Raw genomic sequence first — 13,502 nt, forward strand, 5'->3', positions numbered from 1 at the left:
CACAACAGCAGCAAGAACTCGGGCGTTCTCAGAGCGGCGAGTTCAATTTGTACAAAGTACACACATATACGCACGCACGTACACATAGACAAACACATTTTGGTAATTATACATTTTCACGGTCACCTGGTTTTTTGGCTCTTGAAAATCGAAAAATGGATGGATTTTAATGATCTTGGTCTCAAAATGTTCCATTTTACGGCGGATTTATAAAAAAAATTAGTAGAAATAGCTGGAATGAAAATTTCTCATAGTTTTACTGTTTTAAATCGTAAAAAAACGGTTTTTCAAAATAATCCTTTACAAAAAATTATCTCATTATCAGATAAAGTTCTTATATTTTTTTGTATTCTACATAAATTAATAAACAATTTAAAAAAAAATCCAAAAAGAATGATTTTTTCAGTTTTTATAGCTTAAAATGAAATCGATGAAAAACAATCAATTTTCGTGAATAGTTTCGTACTATATTCTATATAATCCGCCGTAAAATGGAACATTTTGAGAACAAGATCATTAAAATCCATCCATTTTTCGATTTTCTAGAGCCAACCTAACCTAACCTAATCTAACCTAACCTAACCTAATCTAACCTAACCTAACCTAACCTAACCTAACCAAAAAACCAGGTGACCGCGAAAGTGTATAATTACCATAATTTTTTGTAAAGGATTCTTTTGCAAAACTGTTTTTTTTTACGATTCAAAACAGTAAAACTATGAGAAATTTTCATTCCAACTATTTCTACTAATTTTTTTTATAAATCCGCCGTAAAATGGAACATTTTGAGACCAAGATCATTAAAATCCATCCATTTTTCAATTTTCTAGAGCCAACCTAACCTAACCTAACCTAACCAAAAAACCAGGTGACCGCGAAAGTGTATAATTACCATAATTTTTTGTAAAGGATTCTTTTGCAAAACTGTTTTTTTTTACGATTTAAAACAGTAAAACTATGAGAAATTTTCATTCCAACTATTTCTACCAATTTTTTTTATAAATCCGCCGTAAAATGGAACATTTTGAGACCAAGATCATTAAAATCCATCCATTTTTCGATTTTCTAGAGCCAACCTAACCTAACCTAATCTAACCTAACCTAACCTAACCTAACCAAAAAACCAGATGACCGCGAAAGTGTATAATTACCATAATTTTTTGTAAAGGATTTTTTTGCAAAACTGTTTTTTTTACGATTTAAAACAGTAAAACTATGAGAAATTTCCATTCCAACTATTTCTACTAATTTTTTTTATAAATCCGCCGTAAAATGGAACATTTTGGGACCAAGATCATTAAAATCCATCCATTTTTCGATTTTCTAGAGCCAAAAAACCAGGTGACCGTGAAAATGTATAATTACCCACATTTTAGTGACTTCATCATACATAATACAGGTACATTTTCATTTACGAGATTTTCATCATTCGATCGTTTCGAAAAAATTTTCCTTCGCCATCCGAATTCCTAGTTGCGCCTGGTTTTGGGATTTCCAAATTGCCTTTCTTTTAAAACCTTCTTAATTTCCTAACTGTATACATTTGATCTAATCCCTTTCAATATAACAGTAGCATGCCACCGTCTGTAAACTTGAAAGTTTTCAGTTATACAAAGAAAAAGAGGCTGGATACAACCGATATACTGGAGATCGTTCGTGTTCATGTCGTCTTGCGTGGGATATTGAGGTTACAAGGGAAGCAGCAGAAAACCAAATTAGTACCCACATTCACCGATTTTATCAAACTCTCTTGCACCTTCTAAAGAAAACATACAACACTATTCAAAATCATTAGGTAAGATCTATAAAAATTTTCGAATAGTGCCACACGAATTTACCGAGATTCAAGAGAAACGCCCAGTAGAGGTGTGTAAACATATTCGTGCCCTGACTAAAGATGATTGTTTCATTAGATGCATTGTTACTTGCAATGATAACAACCTAAACATGAAAAATCAGTGATGAGACAAAAAACAATTACTAGAACCCGTCGCAAAGACAGGTAGATTCAACTTTTGTTGCCTGTCTGGTGGAATTATGAAGATTTAGTGTACTCCAAAATCAATCCAGATGTTTGAGCTATGAATGTCGAGGAATATTGTGGACAGCTGATGCGGATGTATGAGGTTTTGCTAGAGAAATATCCAGGTTTAGTTAACCAAAAGCGGGTTCCCTTACAACAATACATATTGCAACATTTACGCAAAACAAGATCGAAGAACTTGGTGATACCTATTCCTACCACATCCAGTATTTAGTCCAGACATTACACCATCAGATTTCTATTTACTCAAATCCATTAGGAAATTCTTGTATCCATAGGAGATGTTAATACAGCGCGACATTTTTTTGCATCTAAGCCTAAGGTCTCAAAGAGTTTGGTGAATATTGGGTTAAAATCAGAGAATACGATGGGCTGTACCTCGAATATCTATTTGATTATTTAATAAACAAAGTGAACATTGGAATCCGACATTATTTATGAAACACCCTCTATATTTATATCTATATAGAACGAAATACAATTGTCAGTTTAATGATACATCTTATATAAACGTTTTTTTTACGTTCTTACCTAAGAGCTCGACTGAGTTTGTCATAGTTCATGTTCGGCTTTGATTTTCTCTCTCCCCATCTCCTGGCTACCTCGTCGGGATCGGTGAGTTTGAATTCCCCATTGGTGCCTTCCCACGTGATACAAGCGGCGTTCGACGAATCGTTGAGCAGTTCGAGAAGAAACTGCCACAGTTGGATCTGACCCGAACCTTGCGCTACCAATCGACTCGTAGCTGCGTTTAACAGTTGATAAGGATCTTAAAAAAGGAATTATTTTTATTACTTTTTTTTTATTACATACGAGTGTAATCATATTTCTAGTTCCGTGGCTGGTCAAAAAGTTGGTATATCACCTCCCAAAATGTCCGCAACTGCATTTTTATGTATATTTGTCTTGATGTTGAGGACCGGTTTAAATAAAATGTATAGAAACTAGTTTTTATTCAACATGGAACCAATATTTACGTTAGCAGGTTCATTATAACGGTCTTTAAGGTATGTACTATATGTCACAATAAAAATGGCTATTGGTTATGTATTGGAAACCGTTTATAATACAGATGCGGGACAAAATTTTGGCTCAAAAAAGCCTGGAAATTATTATTCCTACGGCTAGAGGGTTTAATTGAATAAAAAATTGAAAATTTCTTATTTTACCATACCATCTGATTTTATTTCTATCAGATCCTTTGTTTAAGGTGCAGGTAAATTTCTTTTTTTTCTTCTTTTCTAACTTTTTACTCCTTACACTATGTTTTTCTAGATAAATCGTCTTGATATTAGGTCCCTTTTGAACGAAACTTAGCTTAAAAATCATCGATTTTTACCTATTTTTGGAAGGTAATTAAAGAGACCTAAAATCAATACACAGATAAAATGATATAAGTACTGATCGTAGCCAAAAAAAGAAATAAAAACATGTTAAACGGCCAAATATTGATCTGAAATTTGTTGATGGAAGTACCATCTACTCACCACTATAAATCATATTTGCCGTGTGTATTTTGTGATGCACAGATTGAGAACGGACGGCAAGTCTTCTAGCTACCAATAAATCCTCCGGAGTACAACCGGGGGGCAGCCTCCACATGGCTGCCCTTTCAAGCACTTAACATTTTAATTTAAATTCATCACAATTGCAATTTTTAATTAGATTAGATCAATGTTTGAAGTTGTTGTAATCTAGTTGACAAATAAAACAACCTATTATCTATCATATACAGGGCCGGATTAAGATTTATAAGGGACGGGGCCCCCTTAATGAATTCGAAAACCCAGAAAAATTCACAAAATAATATCAATACGTTAGATTTGTGGTATCAACGCATCAAAAAATACAGAATGATTTCCAAATGATGGGGCCCGGGGCTATAGCCCCCCAAGCCCCTAGCTTAATCCGGCCCTGATCATATATATTAATAAAGTCCTCAACTCAACAATGGGGCAAATAAAAACAAAGGTTATAAAATATAAAATATTTTGAAGTAGTCTAAAATTTCTCCTCATCCAGATGTAAAACGACATATTCTTAAACCCACAGATGTAAGTTTTCCGGTGGAAACCATTCGAAACAGAAATCACTTTTGAGAATTGTACGAGATCACGAGGTTTCTAGGTAAAAGTGGGTTGTAAATTAAGGTGAAAGTCGATTTTGAGTTTCCAGAAGACAAGCTTTATCGCAGGTTATCAAATATATTCAAAATATAATATACAATCAATTTCAACTGGTAGTCAATATTTAGATGGAATTAAAGATGTTATTGTCTGGATTTATCATAATTATAGAAGATGAATTCTATCACTCAGTATATATTTGTTTATATCTTATTATATATTATATCAATCAATAAAAATCTTTCAAATATTACACTTGTTTAATTCGACATTTCATGACGATCCTGCCAAAATTTTCTTTAATTAGTTAATATTTTTTTTCTCTTGAAAAAAAGATGAATTGCACCTTGATATGCTAAATAACGAAAATATCGATTGTTAGAATGGCGCAGATCAAATCATCTAAACAGAGAGTGCAAGAAAACGGCGTGGTGGACACAAATTGTACCTCGAGTATAATATAATTAAAAACGACGAAATGTTGCTTTAATTAGAGCATACAAGAAAAAGTCCGTAAGCAAGCTGAAGCTGTATCCTGGACAAATGTTAACTCGGTAAAAAACGGCAGTACCTCCAGCGTTTCCCTTCTTCAGGACAAAAACTGCTCCTTCGTTATCAACAGTAAAACATTGGGTTGCAAAGGCCGTAGATGATGCGAAGATCCGCATCGCAGTGGTCAACCAAATGGGAAGACGACTCCAGAAATGTTGAAGAAAATCCAAAAAGCAGTACAGATAATCGTCGACTGGAAGTGGGCGAGCTAGCAGGCAACAAAAAGTGCGATATTTCACATATTAATTGCAAATTTGGATATGGGAAAGCTGTGCGCAAGATGAGTGCTGCATTTGCTCACAATGGATCAAAAGCAGCGTCGTTAAGATGTGTTCGACGAGTGTTTGGCGTTGATTCACAGACATTAAACCAAAATTTTGCACCATTCCATAACTATGAATGAAACGTGGGTCTATCACTTAATGAGCAAAACAACAATCAAAACGATAGACTGAAAAGGGCGAATGAGGTTCAAAGAAGGCAGAGACCGTTCCATCGGCTGGCAAGAAGAAAGTCAAGTCATCTAGACAATGCACCAGCTCACACATCCGTTATTGGGATGGTCAATATTAATGAATTTAAGTTCGAATTGCTACCTCATGCACCCTATTCGCCAGATTTAGCCCCCTCGGATAATTTTCTGTTCCTATACTTGAAAAAATGGCTCGGCGATCGAAGATTTTCCAAAAATAAGGAGGTGATGTCTGCAGTTAATGGCTATTTTGAAAAGTTTGACGATTCTTATTATAAAAAGGGTAGCGAACTTATTGAACATCGCTGAGAAAAGTATATGGACCTAAAAGGAGATTATGTTGAAAAAGAAATACATTTTTTTCCAAAATTTGTTGGGCCAGGTATTTCTGGAACCATCCTCGTACTTCTACTTTAGCGGAAGAGATATCGAATCAAACCAAAACGACAATTAAAAATAAAATACCAAAATCAGGATCCCTAGAAGCTAAATGGATAAAGTGTTTAATAATTTTACGAGTAAATAACAAATTCATGGAATTCTTTAGATAGGTAATTTAGAAAATGACGTTTGTAAGAAATATTTCACTAAAGTTAGATAAAAGTTAGTTAGATTCTTTCGAGTTTTAAACGTGAAATATGAAGTTCCTTAATTGTGTTTAGAAACAATATTAGTTTCGTTCGAAGAAATTAAAGAGGAAGAAGTTAGTTCGGATTCTGATGATATTAAAGTAGATATAATGTCAGTGTAATTAATTTTGTTAACTTTGCTTAGTAAACTAGTTCCAAATTAATCATGAGTGTCTAATATCCTTCTTGAATGTTCTAAGAAAAATGTAACTGGTCACGAGAGCAACGCTTTGGTTTTCGTTCGCAAGAAATCTTATTATCAACGAGAAAAATATTAATTACATAATATCTGAATTTAAACAAGATATTAAGGTAGAAAACTCTACACTTTTATCAGCCAAATTATTAAATCTTAGACAAAATAGTAAAGATTAGTCAACGCTAATTATCAATACCTCAAATATTCTTCTACCAAGAACCAATAGGAGTTCTTGTGCAATGATGCTTTACTCAATGTATCATCCCATACTAAAAGAGTAGTACAGTACAGTACTACAGTACTACTTTGGTGTCGGGAGTTTTTTAATGAAAATTCTATATAAAATTAGCAAGTGAATAGACTAGAGTAGCTGAAGAATTTATGGAAATAGAAGATTTAACAACTCTATACAGGCTTGTAGGATCATCGGATCTAAATCATAATGAAAACGTCTGGTACTACATCAAAAGAAGAATGACAAACGTTGCAATAATACAAGCAGAATTAGTATACCTAATGGTAAACTGGAATTTAAGAAGACATAATGGGCTTTCGAATTATCGTCTTACCAAAATAAATGGCAATAAAATTGAAATATACGTTTCAGATGTTTTCTAGATTTCCTTCGGTCTTCTTCGAGCGTTTTCCTTGAATATTCCTACGTTCAAGGTTATACAGTGTGTTCATAAAGTAAGGTGTAAAGTAAAAAACTATTTTTTCAATGACCACTGAATAAAATTGAGAGTTGAATAATCAAAAATCTGGTGGCCGCGCCGAATGTTTGGTATTATTTATCTACTTTTTTTCCACAGCTGCGATTTGTTCATATTGGTTTTTTGAACCCTTCTCTATAAAGGCGATTGTATTTTTTTGTTTGTTTACTTTCTAAAACTCTAGAAATTCCTTCCTGGTATAAATTCATGATTGTTTAGCAGGGCCGAATTAAGATTTATAAGGGCCGGGGCTAAAATAATGACGGGGCCCCCTTAAGGAATTCGGAAACCCGGAAAAATTCACAAAATAATATCAATACGTTAGATTTGTGGTATCAACACATCAAAAAATACAGAATGATTTCCAAATGATGGGGCCCTCTTGGACCTGGGACCCGGGGCTATAGCTTAATCCGGCACTGTTGTTTAGTACGGAGAAGTCAGTTTATAATATATATTATTAAGTTAATTATTATAATGTTAAAATAAGAGACAGTGTGTATAAATTCACCCCACCATTATAAATAGTTTTAAAAATGTATTTTAATTCATTAATGTGTTTTTGGCAATAGTTTGAGGAAGACGATACAAATGTTTGATGCAGAAGACGGTAACATGAAGATGAGTTGAAAAACTCTCTATTATTGAATAAATTGACCTTTAATTCCATATTCTACCAATTATCGCGTTGTACAAGCGAATGATGTTGTAAATTATACGATAAAATGAAGGAAGGTTATCCAAAAACCGATAAAAGTTGACGATGCAACCAGAAATGTTATTCCATCAATGGTGTATGACTTTTATCACTAATATTGGATATGATCCCAAAAAAATGCCTAAGTATCCTAATTATGACTACAAATGTTTAACGACACTTGTAATTTTAACAACAAAGGAGGGTTATTGTGGAATCATGTATCGTCAAACTTCGGTAAGAATATTTACGAAATACCAAGACATATCGAGTATTAAAAATTTCTGGGTTCATGTCTCTAAAAATGGCGGTAGGCAAATCAAAAAAGGCAAAGATAAATATGAAGGAGACATGAGATTGACCAGATAGAGGAAACGGGTTGAACTGAAGGGAGAGTAGGAAGTACTTGCTAGTGGTAGAAAAGTATGGAAAAAATGTTACGAATATCCAATTTACGCCTTGAGATATCAAAAACTTGAGAAAACAAGAAGAGTTTTCTTATAATATGTTTAAATAGATAACTAGAAAAAAAGGAGAAAATTCATATAATTCTAGAAACTTGCTCATAAAAAATTCCTAAACTAGTAAAAAATTTGACGTATTTACATTAGAAAAAAAATTATTCAGCAAGTTGTCACTATTTTTTTAAAGTTTATCACATTTTCATTTAGTTCACTGCACGCTAATAGCACAAAAAATCACCAACTACTTTTAAAGCGCATCGGCGGTTGGAGAGTTAAACAATAAGTGGCGTCTCGACGCCAAAAATCACGTCAAGCATCCCCTCTTGCGCCGACAAACGCATAAACGAATACAGACCCTTATTAAATTCTAGAGCATATTAACACCATTTAAAGGGGATTTTATTTGTTTAACCGCGATCAACAAGTGATAAATGAGTTGAATAGGTATTCGTGGAAGCTGCTACCCCATACCAATTTTTGAAAAATGATGTACTATTGAAAATATCATTGTTATAATAGTTCAATTATTTATTTTCTCTTGTCTACATGTTCTGTCAGTTTGTATCATTTTTCTTCACTTTGTTACGTTGTTTGTTTGTGATTGACACAATTTTAATTTAAATTTTGCGACACTTAAAATCCTCAAATTCTTTTGGAAATTTAAACTCTTAAAACAGATGTATTTTTTATTCCTAACATCCTATTTTCTTTTTCCTATAAAATGTTTTCGTTTCAGTATATTGCGTAAGTTTTAGCAACCTTTCCCATTTTGTTCAAATTCTTGAAAGGCTGTATTTAAGTTGAATTCAGCATAAAAGCGTCTCAACAAGCAATTCAAGGACCCTTGTGGAAAACGAAGAAGTAGTCCCAATACTTTAGACAAGTTTTTTTTTTATTCCTTGCTCTTAAATAATTGCAGTTGAATAAACTGCAAAAGTAATAGTAATAATTAGTTTTCTTTTCTATAAATAGTCATTTCAAAGAAAAACAGTGAAAAAGTATTAATGTATTTCGTAATCCGTTGTTCATTTTTCTTATTAAAATCAAGGCTTATTTCAACGAATTCCGTGTCTACGCAAATGCAAAAATGGACACAAGACATAATAAAAGAAAGTTTGCAGATATTTTATTACATCATACAACAACCAGTTTGTGTAACAATTTCCAATCACTGAATGGATAGAAGCTCAAATTATTAAATGTGAAATGAACCAATTTTGGAAATCAAGTAAACTTAACACTATATCTTCTTCTTCTTTTCTATGCTACTTGTTGCAGCCAAATTTTACTGGGTTTTTCTTTCCTTCTTTTTCTTGTATCTTTTTGTTTCTGTCACTTTTCTAAATAGGCTTTGTAGTATTCTTATTTTTATGTCTCCGTACCAGTTTCAACAACTTTTATTCCCTACTGGTTTTTGTTTAAACTATCTTATAATTACCATATTTCCCTTACCTGTCCAATCCCTGCTATTTTGATTTCTACTGCTTGTATTTCATTCTATGTCTTTTCGCCTTAACTTTTCCTACTCTGTTTGCTACCTCTATGTCTATTTTTCCATCTTCTGTGAAAATGTCTCCCAGGTATCCAAATGTGATCATTATAAATTCTCTTTTCTGGTTTATCATCATTATTTTGCATTTTTAAATATTCACTTCTATTTTCAGGTGTTCCATTATCTTTATCCATACGTTTACTTTATCTTCCTTCTACTTAAATGTAACTGATACTACTACCACATTATTTGCATAAGCTAATCTATCTGTTTCCATCGGATCTGTAGCCAATTATTGTCCCCAGTTTATAGTTTTTTTCTTTTATTATTTTAATCATCCTATCCATGACAAGTATAAACAGAAATGGATTAAGACTGTCTCCCCTGGAATTATGATAACTTCCTTGAAACTAGCGGGTTTTCCAATAAGAGGTGTTATTTTGATATTCAAAGAAAAATGTCATTTTTTGAGATAAATGATCGGATGTTTATTTCATTATAAAGAGGAAGGTATGCTGTTAATAATGGAACACAACATCAGCCAAATGGCCGCCACGACTGCGCTTACAGGACCATATCCTTTCCATGAAATTTTCCGTAACCAAACTGCAAAGCGGCTGCCCTATGTCCTCGATAGCCTCACGAATTCCATCTTTGAGGTCTTGAATCGATGCTGGACTGTTGGCGTAGACCTTATCTTTCACGTGGCCCCAAAGGAAAAAGTCGCAAGGTGTTAAATCACAAGATCTCGGTGGTCAATTGCGATCACCTCTTCGAGAGATAACACGGAAATTTTTCCCGTAAAAGATCGATGGATTCGTTGCTTTTGTGGCACGTAGCGCCGTCTTGTTGAAAGTAAACGTTGCCCAAATCAATACCATCCAATTCCGGCCATAAAAAATCATTAATCATCTCTCGATAGCGCAATCCATTCACCGTAACTGTTGCTCCAGCCTCATTTTCGAAAAAGTAAGGTCCAATGACACCGACAGACCATAAACCGCACCAAACAGTCACGCGTTGAGGATGGAGAGGATTTTCAACAATAACTCTTGGGTTTTCCGAGCCCCAGATTCGACAATTTTGTTTATTGACGTAACCACCAAGGTGGAAATGGGCCTCATCAGTTAAGATGATTTTTCGATGAAATTCCGGATCATTTTCATGCATTTCAAGGACCCAATCAGCAAAGACACGACGTTGTTGATGATCGGCCGGCTTGAGTTCTTGTGTTAACTGAACTTTATAGACCTTAAGACCCAAGTCTTTATGCAAAATACGGTGTAATGACGTTTGTGGAATAGCTAATTCCAAAGAACGACTAGGAATGGACAAACCTGGGTTTTCTTCAACACTTTGGGCTACAGCAGCAATATTCTCAGTTGTTCTTGAGCGACGTGCACGGATTTTATTCTTCACATCACTAACTTGTCCCAACAGCTCAAATTTTTCCATCAATTTCTGTATTGCGGTCCGAGAAGGTGCTTCACGTCGACCCAAAAATGTTTTAGTTTTACGAACCGTCTCTGCCAAACTTTCACCATTTTTATAGTGAATTTTAATAATTTCATTGCGTTATTGAAGCGTGTATCGTTCCATTTTCATTAATGGCATAGTTTCTACTTGTCAAATGTCAAAAAATGACAGCTTCAAAAGTGACATTTACCAAAATAGCGGGCTGTTCAAAATAACACCTCTTATTGGAACACCCTAGAATCCATAGTAGGAACTGAAGGTGATGGTATTTGTCTACAGATTGTATAGTCAAAAGTTACTTGAATATGAAAAACTTTGGATAGCTGAATAGCTTGACTAATTGGGCATTCAATACTCCTAGATAACCGTAGAATTAAAGTTAGAAAGATAGCAGAGGCCATGAACATGACTATTTCCAAAGTCCTTTTGGAACGATTTAAATGAAACTACTTCAATTTGTGCCTAATTATATTGAAACGAAAAAATCATCAAAGTGAGTTGTGAAAGGTGAAACTGCTTCAACAAAGGCTAAGATTCTTATGATGAAGACGAAGAAGGGGTTAGCACCTTTTTTTTAAAAAATGACCACGGAATTCAACGCATCTATCATCTTGAAAAAATCTCAATAAAGAAAAATAAGAAGTGGAAATTCAAAAAAGTTACCGCATCGAAAAAAAGGGTTTTACAACTCAAATTTCAGATGTCCCTGTGGTGAAATTCCTACATTGCATTTTGGATTCGTTAATCAAGCATCAAACCTGTTTGATTTTGACTTTGTGACCTAAAAATTCGACTCAAAAGAAAGCTGCGGTGAATTAAATGTATTTAATATTAAAAATTAAAACTTGTTGGGTCGAAAATTTTCCATACAACCCTCGTACTCGTAATTTATGTAGTTCCGAGTTTCATATTGCTCACACATCATCTTTTGTCGTTGTGTAAACGTAGTTTCCAACTTTAACCGATGCACGTCTTCCAAGCACCTTCCATTCTATTCCAAGTCGAAGTATAAATCCCACTTGAAATTCAGTAAGAATCCCGATATAAAGGCAATATATAACGGAGTCCTTCCTACAGGAACTGCCCCCTCACGCCTCATTGTTACCCTTCCTTCCTGTGTACGGAGTTTCCTTCCTTGACAGCACCGTATTTCCGAAAACTTTCCGCATCCAACGTAATGCCACAATATTAATGATCATTTTTGTTAGTGAATATCGTCTTCGTTATCTCTAGGTTTGAACATTCGATATTATACAACGAAAGTAGTCAGAAAAACTGATATGATATTAATTTAATATGATTTTCAATGTACTTGATGAAAATATACGATGAAATAGATGAAGATGAAAAATAATAGAAAACTTTCATAAAAATAAGAAGGCGCTCTCACTGTGAATTTTCTTGACATATTAAATACGCATGAAAAGCAATAACATCACATTCTAAAGCTAGAATCCAGGATCAATACACAAAAAATTACTTATAAAGTTCGAATGCCACACAGTACGCAAGTTATTATGTGAACTGTACCTAACCTTTTCATACTTTGTGTCCGAGATAGGTAAATGATACCGGCTCTAAGCTAAACACACATACATGTCATTTTCAATTCATTATTCATTGATTATGAACCATCTGATTTTCATAGCCTAGTTTATAAATTACAAATTGTGTCTATAGGATGAGCGGTGTGTACTTGGAAGTTTTATTTGTATCCTCGTAAGATATTTTCTGCAGCTGGTTAATTTAGGTTAGGTTAGGTTAAAACTATTCACCTGTAGATCATAATCATCACATTATGTCACTGTCTACCTTGTCCCAACCATCAACTGAAAGGGCTTTTGTCCTACGAGCAGTCGATTCTCAGGTACTACTAATACAAAGCTGCATAATACGGCTTATGTCAATATTGACTTAACTCCAATTCCGAGCCGTCTAAATGGCCTTAAATACATGATTCGGACAATCGAATCAAACGATTCCACTTCCAAAGACGCTCTTGGCTCCCCTAAATTACTACTAGACGGCCCCTTTTCTCAAATTCAAAGAGGAAACTTTTTTTCGGCCGCTTGCGACGTGCTACTAAGATTTCCCTTTCTTTGGCAATTCCCCCATTAAGTAAAACCCTCTCCTAAATTCTACCTAAATGTTTTTGCGGTTTTCCTGTAGCCTGCAACCAGCCACAAGGTCAACAATAGGGAACCACCACCAGAATTTCAGCCTTCAGAGTCTCTGCAGCAGAGAAAAATCCTTATATCAGAGTCAAACCTACAACACTCATCAACTTACATGAATAATATCGCCATTATCTTCACAAAATACCGAACGAACTTTCCTCTCTCTCTCGAATGTAGAATGAATATAATGTAGTGTATTTGGTCAATCCAATTTGCTAGAAGGATCTTTCAAGTGGATCAGACGAAGAAGTGCTCCTTTTAGAGCTTTGATCCTTTATCCTTACAAGCAGCTCTATGATCTGCTATAAAAGCTGTTGCTCGCGTTCGAAGAAAAAGAAGGTTCTTCCTTAGTATCTTTAGTATGTAAGTAAGTGAAAGTAGGTATTACAAAAATTTTTACAGGGTCTTTATTGAGTTGAAACTAAGATATAACCGATGAGTTGCTGAGTTTATATTGGATG

The 13,502-nt window shown here is 34.2% G+C and overlaps 1 protein-coding gene across 1 annotated transcript in view; it reads right to left on the reverse strand.

Annotated features, from left to right (window-relative positions):
- Positions 1-13,502, reverse strand: part of LOC130894508 (Friend leukemia integration 1 transcription factor-like) — a 56,394-nt gene that overhangs the window by 4,794 nt on the left and 38,098 nt on the right. Inside the window, exon 4 of the mRNA XM_057801390.1 lies at positions 2,576-2,813. Within this exon, the coding sequence (XP_057657373.1) occupies positions 2,576-2,813 (238 nt within the window). The remainder of the gene's footprint in view (positions 1-2,575; positions 2,814-13,502) is intronic.

Source organism: Diorhabda carinulata, chromosome 5, assembly GCF_026250575.1.
Source record: "Diorhabda carinulata isolate Delta chromosome 5, icDioCari1.1, whole genome shotgun sequence".
In the NCBI taxonomy this organism is placed as follows: domain Eukaryota; kingdom Metazoa; phylum Arthropoda; class Insecta; order Coleoptera; family Chrysomelidae; genus Diorhabda; species Diorhabda carinulata.